At 37.7% G+C, this 21,038-nt stretch overlaps 3 protein-coding genes across 10 annotated transcripts in view; 2 read left to right on the top strand and 1 right to left on the bottom strand.

Annotated features, from left to right (window-relative positions):
* LOC122571077 (connectin-like) overlaps positions 1-6,228 on the bottom strand; it is a 348,033-nt gene extending 341,805 nt beyond the window's left edge. For both annotated transcript variants that reach the window (XM_043734336.1, XM_043734335.1), the window contains exon 1: positions 6,085-6,228. The gene's annotated coding sequence lies outside the window, so the exon portion shown is untranslated. The remainder of the gene's footprint in view (positions 1-6,084) is intronic.
* A 716-nt stretch (positions 6,229-6,944) lies between these two features.
* Positions 6,945-10,648, top strand: LOC122571095 (myotubularin-related protein 9). The gene is made up of 8 exons (XM_043734383.1): positions 6,945-7,166; positions 7,267-7,451; positions 7,545-7,710; positions 7,797-8,089; positions 8,169-8,272; positions 8,428-8,732; positions 8,824-9,147; positions 9,230-10,648. Exons 2-8 carry the CDS (start codon positions 7,296-7,298, stop codon positions 9,628-9,630), a joined length of 1,749 nt encoding a protein of 582 aa, XP_043590318.1. The 5' UTR covers positions 6,945-7,166; positions 7,267-7,295; the 3' UTR covers positions 9,631-10,648.
* Positions 10,649-14,650: 4,002 nt separating this feature from the next.
* Positions 14,651-21,038, top strand: part of LOC122571187 (glycogen synthase kinase-3 beta-like) — a 62,681-nt gene continuing 56,293 nt past the window's right edge. For 4 of the 7 annotated variants that reach the window (XM_043734627.1, XM_043734626.1, XM_043734625.1 and 1 more), the window contains exon 1: positions 14,651-16,560. In XM_043734627.1, coding sequence (XP_043590562.1) covers positions 16,476-16,560 — 85 coding nt within the window. In that variant the 5' untranslated portion in view covers positions 14,651-16,475. Of the gene's footprint in view, positions 16,561-16,753; positions 16,861-21,038 lie in introns of those variants that run through there. The other 3 variants (XM_043734629.1, XM_043734630.1, XM_043734628.1) reach the window with 3 other exon arrangements.

Here is a 21,038-nt window from a genome sequence, read left to right as displayed (position 1 = left end):
GAAAAAATTCCTCACCTTTGACGTTGTATTTGCCAACGATACGGCAAGGAACGTCTCTCTTCGTTCGACGAGAGCTTTACTTCCCTCGACTAACACAGACACATCGACGCTACGTAGAACACGTTAAACGAAATACTTGTTTGTTCAAGTAAACTTTCACGCTGATACTTCGTTTAAATTTCACATATTCGCGATTGACGTTTTAATCGATGTCCGAAAGTGATTTACCTTTGCGGTGACACGTGAAAATCGACGAGAAATATCAACTCTGCGTGTCCCTGGCGAAATAGGCGAGGGCCGTTTGCCCACAAATAAACGTGCACGATCATGCTTCGACAATTTCAAAGGGACTTACCAATCGTTTTCAAAGTTAGGGGTTGATATGAAAAGGGGTCGGCTAAGACTTTCGGGCTTTCACAGGGCCAGCGGATCGTAATCTGCCGTCCATGTATATTCAAATACCCGACACGATAAATCTTCTTGCTTTTCGTTTATTAACGAGACGACGATTCCGTATCCATCCGATCGATTTCCATTATATCCCACTGACCAGGATTAAAGAGAGCCGTGTCATACGACGTGTTGAATAGCGGAGGAATCTTAAAACTATACAGAATATATATATATATATATATATATATATATACTTAATGGAATTTACAAAATGAATCGGATCTCTAAATTGCAGGATTGAAAAACGACTATCGCGTATAATACGCGGCATTTGTAGTAGCAAAAGAAGGAAACAGGCGCCAAGATGTTTGTACAATAGATCAGAATGCTTGAATTTTTGTAACAACAGTTTCCTTTGGGAAGCGATTCTTTGAGAAAACTGTCTCAAGACCCTCGGAAACTGAAAATGAGACGAAAAGATTATCGCGGGTTTTACTCGACGCGTTAAATACCCTGGAAACAAAAACGATTCTGTAAGAGAAAGATTCGCAGGCCATTCACGTTCAGATCCTCGGAAGAAACTACCCCTAAATTCAGTCAAGAGAGCACGGGGCTAAATTCGATCACCGGATCAGTCCTGATCCTATAAAATTTAGAGAACTGTAGAGGTAAAAAAAAAAGAAAGGAAAAAAGAAAGAGAAGAGGCGAAGGGAGAACGAACGAAGGAAGGAAATAGAGGGGAACAAATCGAATCCGTGTTCCGCGAGGCGCGGGACCAGAGATACGAAACGAAAGACAACGGCTAACAATACGCCGTTTCGAGCCCACTGAAAGGATTTTCGCGACACCCTAAAGTGGCCGTTGAAATCTTGTTAGGCTGCGAAAATGCGAGGCTCGATACTGTGTCACCCGAAAACCCACTCGTTCCACGTTTTCCCTTCTCTTTCTCCCTCGCTGATTCACAGCTCCCGGTCGTCGTTCGTTTTTCCCATTACGAGACTATGGTGCAAAGGATGCTGATACTGTTCGACAGGAACGAAGGGAAACAATTTTATAACGAAATAAACGCGCAGCGCGGCATGCACTGGACAGAAATGGAAATAATCGTTGCTCGATTTTCATCGTATTATTCGATGATTTAATCCGCAAGTAAGTAATAAGTAACGAACGTCGACGATAATTCGTCCAAAAATCGACAGAGGATTAATAAAAATCATCTATACACCAAAGTCAATAATTACTTGGAAATTAGCTCGCTGGTTATACGTTCCTGTTCTTACACTTCTGTTGATTCTTGTTAAGTAGCATTTGTTACGCCTCAAATATTAAATATAGAGAATTTGAAGAAAAATACGTATAATTTCAATCGGCAATTTAAAAGATTGCTCGTTTTCAAGAAGGTATTGTATTACGTTGCTACATAATCTTTTTCTGTTACAGACTAAGCGCGACTTGGCTGAGGAGTGGCTGAGTCATCGCACTTGTTCCAAGAAAGTTGTCAAAGTTACGCAAAAGCTCCGTTCTTTACCAGATGTCGGCGCAATGTCTGACGAGATGGAAGGAAAGACGAACGATTTCTGCGTGACACTTACGAAAAAACGATCGTTCCCAACATCGCCGCTATTTGCTGAAACGTCACCGTATGTGTGGTTAGACGAAGAAAAAGATATATTAAAACATATTTAAACGGAGCCAGAGAGCAGGAAAAAATCCTGACAAAGAGTCGATAAACAGACTTTTACTCACGTCGAATCCCTTAATACCAAGTTTCAGGAAAACTGCACATTACGTACATTTTTTAGCTTTGCCCCAAATCCTTATTCAAATGCCACACCGTGGAACGTGAGAACGTTACCTGCAAACGTACGATCGCTGCCTGCGAACCTGGTCTGTGAACGTGCGAACGTGGCCTGCAAACGCGCGAACGTGGGCAACAATTTTTGCTTTTTGTCTGGAATCCTCGTTCGAATGCCGCACTGTGCTCTACTGCGGAAATTGAGAAAAAGATATTGGATACACAGAGATGTACACTACCGGTCAGAAGCTTGCAATCCGTCAGATTCCTGGAATCAAACGTACGTATTCCGTCAAAGTTAGGAAACAAGGAACTTGGGAAATGTAACGATTTAGAATTTCGTTGTTTTAGCGAGCTTTTCCCTCGATTTATCAAAGTGCAAATAACTATCATCGATATGACTGCGGTGTATCGGTTTCGAATCGATCATGAAATTATAATAAAATTGAAATTATACTAACTGCGGTCTATTGATATATTAGCAGCAAGTATATTAGCTTCTCGTGCTTCCTCGATTGATCTCTTACTTTGGAATAAAATAAAACTCTCGTAATACAGAGTAATAAGTAATCAAAGTTAAGAAACTACTTTCGTTCTGAAACAGCCTGTACAATTGGAACAGCGATTCCCTGTAACTGTAGACGAACACACGACTCGAACGACTCGTGCACGATTAAGCATTACAGTTTCACGGTTAGTGCGTGAAACTTGAAGAAAGCTACAAGGAAACACGATCGCAACGAAAATGAAAATCAGGGTACGGATCAGCGGGTACCGATTTCATTGTCGCGCTTTTTATCGTATCGAGCTTTCCGGCCAGTTGTCGTGCAAGCACGCTCACGCGAGCATTACGAGATTAGCGGCGCGCCATTTTCAAATGCAGGCGCTCGGCTCGGCGAAAGGGAGCGAGCGAGGAACGAGAGGGAAAAGAGAGCACACGCCGACACACGCTCGAGAACGCGTATAATTGAATTGTCAGGAATCCGCGCGATTTACATGAAGCCGCGACCAATGCTGTTCCAACGTTCATAATCGCGTGGCGAACGAGTCTTTAACCCTCGAACGGCCGTGAGAAAAGCAACAACGTATCTACCCTCCTCCATGGAATAATTTATGTTTAAGGGTAGTCGGATATTTCGAAATTATACGGTTAGGTTAGTTTAAATTATACATCCGAGGGAAATTGTAAATTCGTAACTCGTAAATATGTACGTACGGTGAGTCGCGGAAGCGTTTGTAATTATTTTACCCGAAACGGTGATTATTTTATGAATTACTTCTTACCAGAGCCATTGGTGTAAAAGATAAATTATTGGAACTATAAGTGCTGGCGATAGTTGAATCAATTATCTTTTTAGTTACAATAGCGATAAACGGAAGTACGATTATTGGAAATTAAAAATAAAATTCAAACGATATTTTCGTCGTTAGCTCGATGTCCAGAACCTTGGGAATATATCGGGTTGGCAACTAAGTAATTGCGGATTTTGCCTATTGATTCCATTAATGATACCGTTAGGTGGTAATGACAAAATCCACAATCACTTAGTTGCCAGCCCAATAATTTGCTTTTTATCATTTACATCGCTTCTACCAACAACCTGCGTTCGTCATAAAATACGTTCGTATAGTTGAAATTATACTTCGACTGATAATATAGATTCATAGATGTATAAGATCGCGGTATCCGGAGCTGAGCATTAATTTGTTCGTGTAAACCACGTTCTACTGTATCGTACATTTCCGATGAATACACAAAAGTTCTTTCACATTCAAATTCCCGCAGGTGCTCTAAATCGAGCATACATAGTCGGAAGAGACACGCGCGATCGTGATATCAGTTAATAACGCAACGGAACAGAATTCATTGGTCAACATTAGACGCATAGAACTCGCCCTCTGCCGCATTTTGACAATAGCAGCGGACCTTACGCTGCTACTGGGTAGCGTTCAATGAAAACGGCATTGTTACGATTTCCAAATAAATCGCGGCGTCGGTGCGGTAATGCCGCCGCTATGCCGTCGAAACGCGAATCAATTCGAATGGTAATTTAGTGGCGATGCTTGGGCGGATTATGCCGGTCGAATAGCATTTCAGATTCCTCGCGAGCATACATGCGAACGCACACATGCATCCGCGAACCGCGTGTTCGATATTTCGAAATACAACGTAAAAATCACGAAATAAAATATTAGATTTACGAGGAAATCGCGTCCGCTTGCCGATTCACGAAATTTCCAAACATAGAGTTATTAGTAGCTAGAGGTTATAATTCGATGTACTAACCACTTGACCGAACCATTTTTTAACCAAATGCCTCTACTATCGTAGAATTACAAATTACAAATTATAAAGAAACCAAATTTCAGTTCTACGTTAGCTTGTTGAAAAACGGCACTCGATTCGTGCATTTGGTATTCTATTTGAAAACAGTACTTGTCATACGCGGTATTTAAATCTTATGAAACGTGTAGCACACAGAACGTAGGTAATGAAACGATAATTTGCTTCTTAAATTACTTCTTTAAAATTGCTTTCCATATTGCTTCCATCTATAAAAGGTAGAAAAGAAGAGAATGCTATTAAACGAGTGTAGGAATATTTTTCTTTTCGAAACAGGACTCTTCGGTTCGATAAAGTTTTACTGTAAAAGCGTACTGGAATTGCTAACCCGACCATAAAAATTTTCAGAACGCAAAGAGTTGAAATCAAAAAGAAGTTTCCGCTAGATCGAATAATATTTTGTTTTCATTTTTGCATCTTTCTCTCGGTCGGCTATTACTGCCGAAAAGTTGTTCGTCGCGCGACATTAATATGGCGGTGTCTTCCCGCGCCACCTTCTTCGCCGGCAGTTAACACGCGCCCTCTTAAAGTTCCGTCCAACTTTTCGCCACTAAAACAATTTGGCCGAGGCGAGAGGCGACAGCGTCGCGGATAAAGCCACCGCTACGCCCCGAGAACTTCTCCGCGATGTTACCGCGCTGTCGTAATACCTTTCACACCCCGATCGTTTGATAACGTAATCGTTCAGATTAATCCTTTTTAACAAGCGAACCGCGCGTACGCGTAGGCGACGAGCTAACGACGACTACGTGACTTTCGCGATTCGACGATCTACGGCTACCAACAACCACGCGCGCGCCACGATTTATGAATTTATACGCCGATAACCTATTCGGAATACAGAACGTTCCAATCGATTATAAAACACGCACGGATTCGCCAATGAGCCTCCGAATGATGTCACGACAAATTCGTGCCTTTCGCACGAGATTCCTATTTAACAGTATGTAGTAGGTTATTGACAGGGCGAAACGATGGAAGAAAACGTATTCAAACCTGTACTTGTACGAACGCATGTTATGTATGCCGCCAACAATGTGTTAATATTGAAAATTATTTAATTTTTTATTCGGATTTTTTAGTCGATATTCACTAAATACCGATCTAGGGGAATTTACAAAATGTGTACGTGGAATAAGATGTTGATCGTTAACGAGCACATCGACTGTCACATGTAGGAGACGTAAACGTGTCGCGGTGATCAAGTACATTCGACGACTTCCGTTGACGCAGGAAAGTTGACATTAATTCGAATTACATATGATTTGACCGCTTCGGACCAATCATGCAACGCCGGATGCGGTTCGCCTCCGTATTTCAACTCCACGTGCGATTTAACGTGGTTACGTATTAAACGAAAGTACGGCAATTTCGCTCGATAAATGCCACAGGAAACACGGTGACGAAACGTCATCGTACGACAATGCGTCAAATCACCGAAGGGAGAGAACGTTGACTCGCAACGAGAGTCGGTGTACTGGTAATGTCAACATTTTCTTGTGGTTAAGGAACATGGTTGAACAAACGGAGAAATGTCAACATTGAAACTTACCGAATTCTCGATCGTAGAGTCCACAACGAGATATCACAACCTGCACCACTCGACCCTGTCCCTCTTCGCAAAAGTAGATGAGTTTCACGAAACTTAGTTCATGACCACTAACCGAAAACGATGTGCGTTCGTTCGCATCTAAAATGCAACTTGAACCTTAGCCCGCGCTTTGGTGACTGCCAAAGAACTGAGAGTGGGGATTCTCTACCCTCCGGCATTATGTTCACGCGACATCGCCACCAGATGACTGTACGGGTTCGGTATGATTTTACAGTAGATGACGTTAAGACCGACTTCTACTATAGCAACCGCTGTTATTAGGAAATGTAAATACTACTTATTGAACACATAAAAAACACGCATAGGCCTCGGACAAACCTAAGTACTACTAGCAAAAGGAGAAACAAAAAAGGAAAAGATAGCAGTAAATCGACGCACATTAATACAGAAAATGATTTTATCGATGACGAATCTTCGTTTACCTTTTGTAACTCAAAAACCGGGTAAACCTGATCACAGACGAGTACACAACACGGTCATTGACTAAAAGGAGGTTTAAAACGAGAGTTTCACGTCTTACCAATGTTTCTTCTATCAATGTTGCTTCTAACGACAAGAATTATTAGTAGCTATCAAGGATAATTAATAATTATGACACATAATAAATTTATTATTACAATTCCTTTGTTCGTTTCTTTGACTACATTGCTGTACGATATTCGTATTTACCGCGACAGAATTCATACTACGAGGGGCCACAAGTGTGCTCTCAAAAGTCATAGACAAAAGGCGAAGGCTGCCTACATAACCATGACGTTCTTAAAATTAACGCTGCGGGGAGCCACATTACGTAAACTATACATAACATAATAAGTAACAACGGCTAAGGGAAGGCAAATTTACTAATGAATAGCATAAAATATAAGAAACGTAAACAGAAGTGCAGCGATTAAGAATACATTTTTCCAATGTGTACTAAAATATAAGATATAAGCGCATTTCACAGAGATTGAAGAATATGAAGGCTTGACAAATATTTCATTATAAATCTATCCATAAATCTACGTTTGCAATTATTCCAAGTAACCAAATAAAATTTGTTCAGTGATGATTATATAGATAACAGTGTTAGGTTATGTAGAGCTTGATAAACAAATTATATGTACTTCTGTCAATAATTAGATATCAATAACGTTCGATCGAAACGTATAATGGAACTTGGCGACCTAATATTAATTCCAAAACTTGATAATGTTGCCTTGGTAGATAAAAGTGATGGCAATTACAAAAGTATAGATGGAAGACTATGTATTAGTAGTCACCATCTTCTTTGGTCTTCGCGACAAGGCGATGGACAAGAGCTCTGGGTACGATCTAATGTGAAAATTATTTTAGCATTATGATTATTTGCAATGTTAGTTTAGTCCATTTATGTTCTATCTTCTTTCAATGTTTTTCAGCTATTATATCGAAATATTGATCTTATAGAGAAAAAATTGAATACCCAAAGTCCGGGTGGTACCATTATATTAAAATGTAAAGATTTTCACATTCTTCAATTAGATATTAATTCAACAGATGACTTAACAAATGTTGCGCTATCTATAGAGATGTTAACGTCACAAGGTGAAATACTTAATGTTGTTTTCATCTTTGTAAAAGTATATTTTTTCCATATTTTATGTTAATTCCTATTTCTTTCTTTACTACAGAGCAAACTTTACAGTATCCATTTTTTAATAGACCACAAGTTACTAATAGTACTATAAAACAAATAGAAGATGGGTGGACTGCATTTGCTCCAGTATCAGAATGGTCCAGATTGTTAACTGCTTATGCGGATGAATGGCGTATTAGCTATTTAAATAAAGACTACAAAGTTTGCAATTCTTATCCTTCTGCAGTTATAGTACCGCGTCACATAGAAGATAAGATTATAATATCATCTGCCAATTTTAGAGATGGTGGACGATTTCCAGTTTTATGTTACAGACACGAAGGAGGGGTATGTAATATCATATTGTGCAGCAAGTACAATGCAATAAATTAGATATACATGCAGGATTGATCAACCAACGTTACAGAGTATCTTGTTAAGAAGTAGTCAACCAATGTGTGGCACTAATGGTAAAAGATGTAAAGAAGATGAAAGATTGTTAAATGCTGTGTTAGGGCCAGGAAGACGTGGGTAAATACCATATTCTTTATAGCTTATACTTTAGCCGATCATAGAAGTGTTTAACTATGATTTGATATTTAATATCAATCGCAATGTCTCATACTAATAACAAAGTAATACCTTTTCGATCTAACCAATGTTACTAATGTAAAATTTGTCAATAGTTATATAATAGATACAAGATCCATTAGCCAAGCTCAAAGTTCCAGAGCTAAGGGTGGTGGTACAGAAATGGATGCTGCTTATCCGCAATGGCGGAAAGTACACAAAGCGGTTCCGCGACCCCATGATTTAGCAGATAGTTTTTTTAAATTGATAGAAGCTTGTAATGATATAACGTGTTCTACTTCCCAGTGGATCTCAAGACTTGATAACGGTGGATGGTTATCCGCTGTACAAAGCGCTTTAAACGCTGCTTGTGTAACTGCTCAGTGTCTTCATCAAGAAGTTGCAGCTGTATTAGTTCATGGTATATAATCTATAAAATGATTAAGCAAATACGATTATACTAATTATACTATACTATTACTAAGTAAGGATACTTGCTGCGTTTTGAACAGGTAGTGCTGGCAGAGATTCTACTTTAGTGGTAACCAGCTTAGCACAAACGATATTAAATCCTGACTGTAGAACAGTACGTGGCCTTCAAGCTTTAATCGAACGTGAATGGATACAAGCTGGTCATCAATTTTTTAGCCGTACACGTCATGGACCATACCATCCATCGAATTCACAAAATCCAACGCATGCTCCGACTTTTCTTCTTTTCCTCGACTGTCTTTACCAACTCCATTATCAATTTCAATTTAGCTTTGAATATACAGTAGAATTATTGATTGAGTTGTACAATCATGCATATTACTCTAATTATGGCACATTTTTAGGTATTTACACATAATACTATTATATATTCATTCTAATACTTGATTTCCATATTTAAAATATTTGTGTATATATTGACTCCAGGTGATTCAGAAGCAGAGAGAGTTAGACTTCGATTATCTGAACGAACGTGTAGTTTATGGTCTTATATAAATCAACCGGAAATATTAGAGAAATGGTTGAATCCTTTGTATGAACCAAATTCAGGAGTCATTTGGCCCAGCGTTGCACCTATTAGTATACAGTTATGGAAGGAACTTTATCTTGGCCATACAAGTGTTGCTCCATGGAAAAGTTTACCATCATGTATAAAACAAATAAAACAAAACTATATGGCAGTACGCAAAGTTGCCAGTCAATTACAAATTCAGATTAAACAAGCGATAGAGCAAATGCGTTCAAACCCTGATATATGTTATGAAGAGGAAAATCAAGATGAGCATACTTGTATAGCACAATTAAGTCTAGAATCTCGAAATACGTGATATACATTATGGACAATGTAAAGAGGAAAAAACTTCATTTATATGAGACACGCAATATCGTAATTTGAACTTATTTACGACATAAAATTACCAAGTAACATAATCGTGTGTTTATCAAAAATTCACCAAAATTTCAAAAGTTATTTATCTCATATATACGTTTTTTATGTTTCCTTAGGATAAAAATAATTTTCTTCATAATATAGTAATTGAAATATAAATAACACGTTCACGCGTGTAAAGACGCACATTGTTTATTCATATTATTTATTCTTAAACAAATTATTATAATATACATAAGATTTATATTATACATGTAGAGCAGAGGAAACAAGTATTCATTGATTCCATGGAAATATCCGGTCCCTTATATACGTCAAGTAATTGTAAATGTAACATTGTACGAAGTATATATACAGTGAAAGAATGAAATGTTTACAACTACTTCGTATTCAATATTGTTTTATTTTTAAATATATACAAAATATTTTGATAAAAGAAAATAGAAAAAAGAACGAATCATAAAATTATGGTACATTGATTCCATTCTCGAATTTTACATATATCCGAAAGTAAAAATAATCTGGACGCAGAAAAAAGACGATAAAGACAAGTTCTTACCGTTATATAGGACGTAGAAAGACGAATGAAATATGAGAAGGAAAAGTGAATAAACAGAGACAGATAGATCAGGAGGGGAGGGTTAAGGGCAGCAGGATTATTACTACCAATGAAAAGAGGGAGATCGTTGGAGGGGAAATACTGCAGGTGTTCATACACAAAGAAACTGAAACAAATCCTATATTCACTGGTTTGAAATTTAAGTATCTTTCGTATATTCCTTACTTTTACACAACAATTGTATACTAGAATAATTTTAAAATAAGATCATATAGAACACAAAAGATTTGTTCTTACGTGAAACGATATGAAATAAGATAAAAAAACAAAGAGAAAGAATTTAATTTTTTTTAAATACGTTACTTACGATGATATAAAAGTATATTTGTTCATCAAATATAGCGATATTAATTATTTCTTTGCTTCTTTTCTTTTCTTTACTTTCTTCATTTCTATAAACTATTTACAATAAAACACAAAATTTGTTGGAAAGAAACTAACTGAAAAGTATTTTCTGTAAATCCAACAAACAGGTTCAATCTTGAGGATCGTCTCTGAACATCAGCTCGATTTCCCTGGATGAGTGTGGATCTAGTCACGATTAAAATCAAAAAACGTGGACTGAATTCAAACCCATCCAAGGCCAGCAAGCAAATCCGTTTTCTATCCTGATTTGTGATGTTTAAACTTGCCAAAATGTAGATTGTGAATGAAAAGACGTTCCAACAAAATTTCGTTGAGAAAACAAGTACACGATCTCAACCAACAACGGAATCACGAGGCAGAATGCGGAGAAATGATGCTTTTGAAAATGGAATTGTAGAAGTTCCAGGTAGGGGAATAAAGTAAACGGGCCTGGATTGGTGTGTCTCCCTACTCCTCCTATATTACAAGTAAGGCCCTTAAGTGGGAAAGGGACCTTCGATGGATCGAACCACGGTCGTCCGTGGATCGAACAAAACACAACAAAAGATTCCCTATAACCTGGTTTTCACTATAATCACCTCACGGTCAAACAGACAAATCTGGACACTCGCTAGGGAAAACTGCCCGTTCTTTGAGTAAAAAAAATCAAGATGGAAAAGAAGAGAAGGTCTCGTTCTGTGATATAAACAGAAATGAGAAGTGTCTCTATCTCTGTCTGAGACATTCATAATATCTATGTATATGTGTACATATCTGTCACGCAGTATAATGAGAGCTTTTCTTGCCCTCCACCTTGATTTTTGTTGACTCAAAAGATGGACGGTTTCGTCAATGCTTTCGGTAGAAGAGAGTTCGGACCTAGTTATATGACCGTGGCTCACTTTTGCACTTAGTAAAATATGGTCGGTAATGAAATGAACGACACTGGTTATAGGGATTTCCTACCTTTCCTATTATTTTTGTTGCGTACGCGCTTTAATATATTTCCTCTTCCTTACTATTGGCCTTAATACCTCACTAAAATTCTCTAAAGCTGGGAAGATATATGCAGGACAGTACACAGATAACGGGAAACACTGATCTCTATCCCAGTATGATACTTCAAATTACCAATACGCGTGCTTATCTATATGATTACGATGGGTCCATCAGAAATAACCAATCAGATTTGCATTCCTCTTCATAATCCATTCCAAGATAATCACCTTTTCTGTTCCCTATTATACATATATGTAAATCATATAACCATCTCACTTTGTTAATGTAGCTTTCATAATTTTTATACTCATCTTATTTATTTCCACCCACATTAATGATAATCAGTTATGTAGTTCTTACGATGACCACTGTCGCATACATAACGCAATCTGACAATTCGCCGAATTTTTGGCTTTTCATTTTGAAGTCCTATCTTTAATTCACTTACCTCTCACGTAGCAGCGCTGCTTGAAGGAACCCAAGAATGCATATGCGCATTCGCCATTATTGATATAGCCAAGAATGTTACTTATGCGTAATTTATTGGAAACATTTCGACAGAAATGAAATATAATTATTAGGTAAAAGAGGTACAGTACAGAAACCATTCTCTTTTTATAAAAAAGAGCAAGATAAAAGTAATTTTATAAAAGTAAAAATGTGAGATTGCTTTTTGAAGGTAGAATGTTAATAAAAATTTGTTTTATATATATATATATACTTGTTATATAGTTTATCAAATATATCATTTTTCCAATAAATACAAAACTATTGGGTCATCATATGCAAGATCGCTGATACATTATCCTTAACACCAACTATACAATATAATATTTAAACTATCGCAAACTAAACAGTAAATAATGTAAAATTTTCTATATACATACCTACATTTTATTCAATACTTTGTATATATTACACAACATATTATATATGTACAAAATAATACTAATTATATATAAAATTATTACAATAATCTTTTCGAACAATTCTTTTTTTTATAAATTCCTCTTTAAAATGTTTCTCACATATTAAGTGTCTTGCCTTTAGTTCTCTTATATCAGGAATGGCTTTCTCCCATATATTTTCAAGTTTGAATTTTTTGACGTTTTAAAAAGGCAATACTGCCATTGTATTTGTAAACACTTTTACAATCTGGTATAGCATATATAAGAGCCATCTTTAACATTAACAATAAGCTTTAGTTATGATTGTACATAGTATGTACGGCAACTGTATAATTCGTATAAGGAAAGAGTAAGTTTATTAGTAATAACTATGTATGTAAATACTTTTCTCTTTTCTCTATTTGGCATTCTTTCCATCCTCAGTGGGATTGCACTGACGACTGATGACAAATATGCATCGTCTGTGACTTTATCAACTTTGTTAGTTGGATTGAATATAATTCCTACATCTACTGCTATAAATCACAGAAGACATAAGAAACACTCTGATTTTCTATACGATCAATATTTCAAAATATGGAACACGAGGATCCATAAAATGCAAGGTCTATGCTGTATATTATATGTATAGCAATCTATATTTAGTCAATTAGATGACTATTACTTGACATGCTATTGATTTTATCGATATCTGTTTTCAACAATTCCAGTGAATATAATTCCTATATATTTGGCGCAAGGAATACTCTGATCCTTTTACAAAGTCGGTATTAGAAAATATGGATTACGATGTTTGAATGTTATTAAGACAAGTTTATACTACATTTTGTCTGTACAGCAAGTTCCATGATTTCAAATACAGTTGTCATTGCAACAGTATGATTTGATTAACTAATTTGGCAATAATTTCTTGTCTACGTATTTACCACACAGTGGCATCATTATTTGTACCTTCTATATCTATAAAGAGGCCCTACGATATTTTTAAATATCATATTCGATATGTAGAACAACATATTAATAATGACGAGTTTAATTGCACAAATCGTGTAATTTGATGACACTACGATTAAACGTTGGTTGTCCCATGTCATTCGCGAGGTTCAAGTTACAATAAAACTATGATAAGCTGTACCAATTATCGTTCATACCTTTTCATTAGCATTATAACGTCACTTTTCATGATAATATACCATTTTTAACACAACCATCTGAAATATTCAGATGGAAAATATGTTCCACGCTCTCTGCACTTTTCACATTCAAACCAGGAAATTGTTAACTATAGCTGAAACTAGAAATCGGAAACCACGTGAGTCAAGTAACGTGTATATCAATATTCAATTGACATATGTTTATTGGTATACAATTCCAAATAATTTTAAAATGAAAGTTGTTTTAACAAAAAATATTTAATGTTCCTATATTATCCAACACTTTATAAACCAATCGTTTATTTATATTACTAAGAAATATTGATATAGTATTTGAATAAAGTAGTACAATATTTAAAACTGATAATGAACGGAAAGAACTTTATAATATATGAATATTTATTCCTTGGTTAAGACTAATTTCAAAAAAATAATAGATTAATAGAGAATGTAACATATATAACATGTTAGAAATACATATTTACACATGCTTTTATTATTTATTTTATCCATAAAACATAATATTCTATATGAACAGTTTCGTTAAAGAAATATATATATATTACTTAAGCAGCTATTCGTATACTTGTTATATATCATCCTTTAATACGATTATTGTATATTATTTGAAGACCACATGAAAATAATATGATAATTCCATATTAGGATCGAATTTTAAAATCGCTTTCTTGTCAAAATCTAAAAGTGCAACTTATCATGTTTTTCTCCTATGGTTTTCGTTTGTAAGTTTTTTAAACGTATACAATATACTGTTAAATTTAGCGCCCAACTAATTTAGTAAGAAAAATTGTCGCAAGATGGTGGTAAGATGGACGACGAAAGCGCCATCTCACTTGCTATACGTTGATCAGCAGGTCTGCAGGGTAAGAGGCAGGGCGGGGTATTACTGACGTCACTTTCGGCAATGTTCGTGGACATTCGAGTGGCCCGATCTAGCCCGAACGGGTCAATGTCTGAGGAGGCTTCGAAAAATTCGTAAGTGGTGTGGTGTTCGTGTGCACGGTGAGGAAGAGAAAACGTCGTCGTTGATTGTCGAGGAATTGGTTTTGCCGCGTAAGTCCAGCTCGCGCCTTTTACCCCTTTCCCGCCGTCAGGCTCGAGACGACGTTCGTATAGTGGTTTCACAATTATCGAAAGCAGAGGTGAACAACGACGGTGACGACGACCTCCCCTCGAGCAACGTCGACACGGACGACGACGAAGACGTCCACGTCGGCGTCAGCACGGTCGAAGCTTGTTTTTCCGTCTAGGAAAGCGGTGTTCGCGACGAAGCGTGCACAAGCCTGGCAAGTCGATAAGGTCGGGCCTGACAAGTCAAGAAGCGCCAGGAGTGACGAGTAGTGACAAGATTCAAAGTATATCGAGAAAGATAGAGCGAGCGAGAAAGAGTGGTAGTGGTGGAGGTGAGGCAGTAGCGCTTCCCCCGCATACTCGAAAAGTTCGAGCGTAGAAGTGAGAGAAAACAGTCGAGAGAATAAGAGAAGCAAGAGAAAGGAAGAAAAGCGAGAGAGTGAGAGAAACGAAAAGAGACGATTGACGACTACGCCGTTAGACCGAAAAAGAGAGAACGATTGGAAGAAGTGTACGATGTAAGAACGACAAGCGTCGTATAGGTGTATCGTCATTGAGAGAAGAAAAATTCAAAGTGTTGCGGCTGTTGTAGAAGCCACGGTGGCGAATTACATAGAAAGATCACCAACGACGAAGAAATCCGACCCGTCAGCCGGATCATCGTGGAGTTGTACTATATAGGAAGGCAAGCAAGTGCGGCGGTGTGCCTCCACTGGCGAACGTGTACGAACCGTTCCGAAAACGTCAACCCCTGCCTCCCCTCGCGGCATAGCTCTCCGCAACACTCCGCGCCCCCGTCAGGTTATTAGGTAGTAGAACCGCACTTCTCGGTGCGTGATACTCCCTGACAGTCAGCGGTTAATACGAAAGATTGTCGCAAATTGTGTCAATTCGTGTAGTTGGACGCTATCGACGCGGCGTATATCATATTCATTGGTGGAGAATCGACTAGATTCCCCAAGGGAAAAGAGAGCATCGAGTGAATCGCGTATCGCGACGGTCAAGTCTATCACGCGAAGTTGCTTGTGCTAACGGAGCGTATAACCCAGTGTGCGTTGTTAACGACGAACGTTTTGATTGTGAGAGTCGCTGCCGTCACTACCATTGCCACGCTACATCGTCAGCGGTTAACAGGAGCGTAATTCGTCGAAGAAAGTGTCGAGAAAGTGATCGAAAATTTCGGCGACCACCGTTTTCCATTTTCTTTATTTTAGTGATTCGATTAATCATCGTGAAGGAGCACACTGTTCTCCGACGTGGTTTCCGTTTTCTGGATCTTGCGCGCGCTTTGCTCGCTCGTAGCTCTTCCCTCCCATCTATCCCTCCTACTCCCTCCCACCCTTCCTCTCTTTTTCTTTCTCTCCCTCCATCCATCGATCGAGCGCGGCCGTGGCGTAATATAGAAGAACCGAACCGTGCGGACGTGCATGCGTGCGTGCGATGTAATTATCGTTCGTGCTGTCATTGATGTCCGAGGTGGTGTCGACGACGACAATAACAACGACGACGGCGACGACGACGACGCGCTGCTGGCTATCTTCACGTGAGGAAGTGCCACGGCCAGCCGAGGCGGCGACCAGCATAGGAATAACCAGAAGCGGCGTTTTATTCTAAAAAGATTTGAGTGTCAGGTGGCGGTGGAGAATCGGGTCAAGAAGATTTCAGAATGAGCAGCCGACCGAGGACCACCTCCTTTGCCGATTGCACCAACGCGCCCACGAATCCACCCCTGGGTGGCATGAGAGTCAGCAGTGAGTACCGTAGGCCGTAGGACGTGCCTTAACCTCTAGCACATAGCTTTTACTCGGGTCTCTCGGGCTTCTCTCCCTCTTCTTTCTCTGTGTTCCCTCCCCCCGCTGCGTCTCTCTTCCCCGAGTCTCCCTCCCTAGGAACCCCTTCCTCACTTGTTGCCCCTCTTACCGCGCTCTTTCTCTCGCCGCTTCGCTCGTTTGCCTGTCCGTCTCCGAACTCCGAATGCAGAGCTGTGCGTCTGCGTGCCAGTGCCTGGGTTACTCTTGGGAAAACGATGGAGCGGGTGCCCGAGGAAGAGGGTAGGGGGGACCATCACTTTTTTACCCGATGCTGTTCTAAGGATGTTCCTTCGTAATTCTCGATTTTGGCGGCTTCTGCTGAATCCGATGTTTACGCGACACGCGTACCACAGTTGTGCTCGACTCTTCTTGATCGTCGCCCGCACGATCATCGTGAAAACGCGATCTTCTCCGCGGGTGTTGTCCACGGAAACGCTGTGCTTCTCGATCGTTTTCGCCAGAAATCGCCGTTACGTATTCTCTTGAACGTTTCCTTACTGTGACATAGAGAAGTAGATGGTTATACACACCATATACATGTAGATCATAAATTGTGTAGAGACATGACAGTGAGATGCGTTGAACGGTAAACATTGTATTCGGCTGATACCGCTGCACGGACACGTTGAATTTCTTGATTTTATACTTTTTGATACTATTTTAATAGTACAGTACTTCCTAATGTGTGAATAACATGAGATACGTCAAGTTTTTCAAAGTGAAAAGTGATAGTTGCTCGACAGTCCTAACCTATGTTCAGTCTTGGCATGAATTGTCTGTGTTCATTGCATGATTATAGATATTTTTAGATGGTTTTTAAAGGATTAGACGAGAAATTGTGGGTGGGAGCTTGACAATAATGTTGGATTTCTAAGCTATACCTTTAAGTTACTATTTCCTTTATACGATGGGGAGATTCAATGTCTTTTCTTAACAAAGTGCTACAAATACTTTTTCAGTTAATTCCTTAAGACTTAAATCAGCTAACTAGGTAACTAATAAAGAATTATCCTTCGCTTTGGTTCCGCAACTTAGTTCTTAAAGTATGAGAGAAAGTAATCGAGTACAATAATATTATATAGAACTTTATTAATTCACAGAGTTTTATGTTATTAAGGTACAAAAGAATAAAATCTAAATCCACTAAGTGGTTTAAAATCATATTACAAGATATTAAGGCTGTATAATTGCTATTAAATTCGTTCAAGATATTTTCTAGTTATATCTAACTGTATCGTGTAAAACATTACTGGCAATAAAGAAGTTCAATCGACACAGTCTCTTTTCTTTGACAAGAGACTTATGCAATGTCTATGATTAAAAATAGTGTCTGCTTATACAAATGATTTTTTCATTGGTTGCATATTCAGATTCTTTTCTAATAGCTTGAGTAAGTAACTAAGAGCTCTGTGTGAAGTTCTTCAATTACACAGCCCTTACGATCAACAACATTTACAACTTTATACAAATACTCTTTGCCATTTTGTCCCAAATTAACATACCACGAAACTTAGTTTCTTTACAAAATGAATGAAGATTTCTATTATGAGTCTGTAGATTTCTAATTATGATTTCTCAGATATCAATAAACATTTTCCTCCAGGTCTATTAATTGTAAACACGTTAGTTTGTATTATTATGAAGAATCTAATCTTCTCAATGATGTTTTCTTATCACTTGGAAACTGATAGTTACTGAAAGCTATTGTTTAAGAATCATTGGCTTCTTAAAAACAACTGTCCATACAACTCTAATTCCTCGTTCTTTGAACGCAAATAAATAATATCTTCTTTGTTATTTGTCTCGTTTTATCTCTCTAGTTTAAAGGCCACGCTCTTTTTACTATTTTTCTAATTATTCCGAGATGACTAATTATCGACCGATCAATGAATCTCAACGGCGATGTATGCGAGAAAATTCAATGAGAAATATGTTTTTGAGAAAGGCGTTACACGATGGTACCATGACAGTGAACAATCGAGGGTATCATCTGGTTGATATTTGGGCTACGCCCTTCCAGCCCTTTTGGAAATTCAGGTATATACGTTCCAGCGGCACAATGAGAGAACCTATAATGTCAGAGGGGGAGAAGAAAACTCGCGCGAGATCCTCGCAGTGTGTTGCCAACTTGACACAGAATTCAGAAAATCGATGCTTCTTTCTCGTTTTCGCTTTGCTCTCCGTATCCTGATATTTCAGTGTCTTCAACCTTGCTACAATGTCAGAATTTTTATATTGCGATTTCGCTTTTATCTCGACAAACAAAGAGACTCGTGATAGAGACGTTAACATAAAATTGGAACGAGAAAGTTCACATACCAAAAACGATCCTTTCATAGTTTGTTCGAATTTTAAGAAATCTTCCAACGATATAGAATAGGGAAAAATTGAATTGAAAATAACGTAAAAACGTGGCAAGGCTAAGAAGAAAAGTTGAAAAGCACGATATCGGTGCACGTAATGCATCGTTCTTCATTAACGTCTTTATTGCCCTGTTGGATGATTAATACGCTCTTCTTCAATGTCGCACTCGAAAAAGCAATCGACGACGATGTAATTTTTAATACGTCTAACAGCTGTATGTATACGACATCGACAGGCCCGAAATAACGAGCTTTCGTTCGAGTTGTTGGTGTCAATCTCCGTTCCTATCAAATCGATATATCGAACGAGCAGACATGCGTCGCATGTATCGTATATTTTTGGCAGATCGCCTCTGTGTGAAGGTGCGTATAGAAAAAATCATTATTCCGTCGTTTCTTCGTCCAGATGCTGCTACCTTCAGGAGAATATTACGAAATAGCTAGAGGATTCGGCTTCGATTTTCCTCTACAACGCTACGTTATCTAATCAATTTGCATGATTGCATAAACGAAACGGCTGTTCGATGATTATCATTTTGCCTCGTACTCGCTGTTTATGGCTTGGTTTAAGGATTAACGATATTGATCGTCGTCGCAAATCCGCTCGTATCGCCTTGTTGCATGATTTTCAAACGGAGATCACACGGCAAAAGTATGACAAGTCTATCGTTGTTAATCTGTTGATCTTCGTGTCACTTGATGACTAAGAAGAAGCATTGGAAATAATCGAATAAGATAAAATTGCATGAAAGAAATTTTTACGATGTTTACAACATTTAACGATAAACGCGCAATATTTTGTAAGAAACGAACGATATTAGTTTAATTATTGTGTTATCTTCATTTTATTAACAATAGCCTATATATATATATATATATATATTTACAATTAATATTATTAAGCGATTTAAAAATCGAAATATTAAAAGCTTAGTTGTCTTATTAATATCTACTTATGCTCTTGCCAATGTGGTCTTCGATTTTCATTCCCTGCACCCTGACAATGGAAACGTAACATGGATGGTTAATTAATTCTTAATTAATTGGAGTAGGTTCGTTTGGATTGCATTGTTCGTGATAGAACAAAGAGAATACATGCTTTGTGGTATTAGATGATGTAATTAGCATTGATCTAACATCATCCAAGTTGAAGTTTAATTCTGAGATTTTCAAATAGAAATTTCCTTTCAGTCTAACCTCATACAGAAAACACGAAGTAGTCGTGTGATCGTCAATTAATTCCATAGATAGAGTAGTTCGAGTTCGATAGAAAAGGAAATTAATTTAACATCGGCCAGACTTGATGTCTAGATTATCGATCTTTAATTATGCTATGATCTTCAATTTTTTTTATATTTTTTTACGTTCAAGGGAGAAATCACGAATATTAATAATCTTGTTTAGTTGATGTCTCTTTATATCTCTTGCTCTTAAGTAAAATGATTCAGACGACATAGCAGGGTTAATGAAATTTTGGAGATCACGATATTTGGCGATTAAACTTCGTAGGAAATAAGTCAAGTTAAAATAATTGAACTTTCCTTTGGTTGGAAAATTTTCGATGCCTAAGGTTATGATAAAATAGATTTCTCTTATTCTGCTTCTTCGTCGTCTACTGGTGTAGCAACGATATATTAAGATTAAAATTGACGTCTCGATGACTCCTATGATCGATTTAGATTAAAATAAAGTTAAATGGAAAGAAACTTAGACACCGAGGAATGTTAAATCATATCTCAGCGTATATTTTTAAATATAATTTTTAAAGAAATCGTGTTCTCGATGTTACGATGCCCTGCTTATTTACGAGAATCTTTCAGAAACGAAAAACCCACGACCGCGAAATGTGCTATATAACTTTACAAAAATTTTTTCTACAAATCTTTCACGATATTAAGCCATTAATCAGCTTGATAGATTCATTCGCGTGTACATGTGATATATGGTGATCGTAAAAAGAATTTTCCAATATTTTTCAATTTTAGCAATACCGACAACTGAAAAATTTATTTTCTTTTTTTCTCGTTCACCAAAATATCTACAGTGAGTCATGTG

Source organism: Bombus pyrosoma, linkage group LG9 (assembly GCF_014825855.1).
Source record: "Bombus pyrosoma isolate SC7728 linkage group LG9, ASM1482585v1, whole genome shotgun sequence".
NCBI classification, from domain to species: Eukaryota; Metazoa; Arthropoda; class Insecta; order Hymenoptera; family Apidae; genus Bombus; species Bombus pyrosoma.
This window is presented reverse-complemented; position numbering and strand designations above follow the sequence as displayed.

Bases quoted from the DNA above. Each gene is read 5' to 3' on its own strand.
- LOC122571095 (XM_043734383.1), top strand. From the start codon at position 7,296: ATGGAACTTGGCGACCTAATATTAATTCCAAAACTTGATAATGTTGCC. The intron at 7,452-7,544 runs GTACGATCTAAT...AATGTTTTTCAG, and splicing joins GCGATGGACAAGAGCTCTGG to CTATTATATCGAAATATTGA. The intron at 8,273-8,427 runs GTAAATACCATA...ATTTGTCAATAG, and splicing joins TTAGGGCCAGGAAGACGTGG to TTATATAATAGATACAAGAT.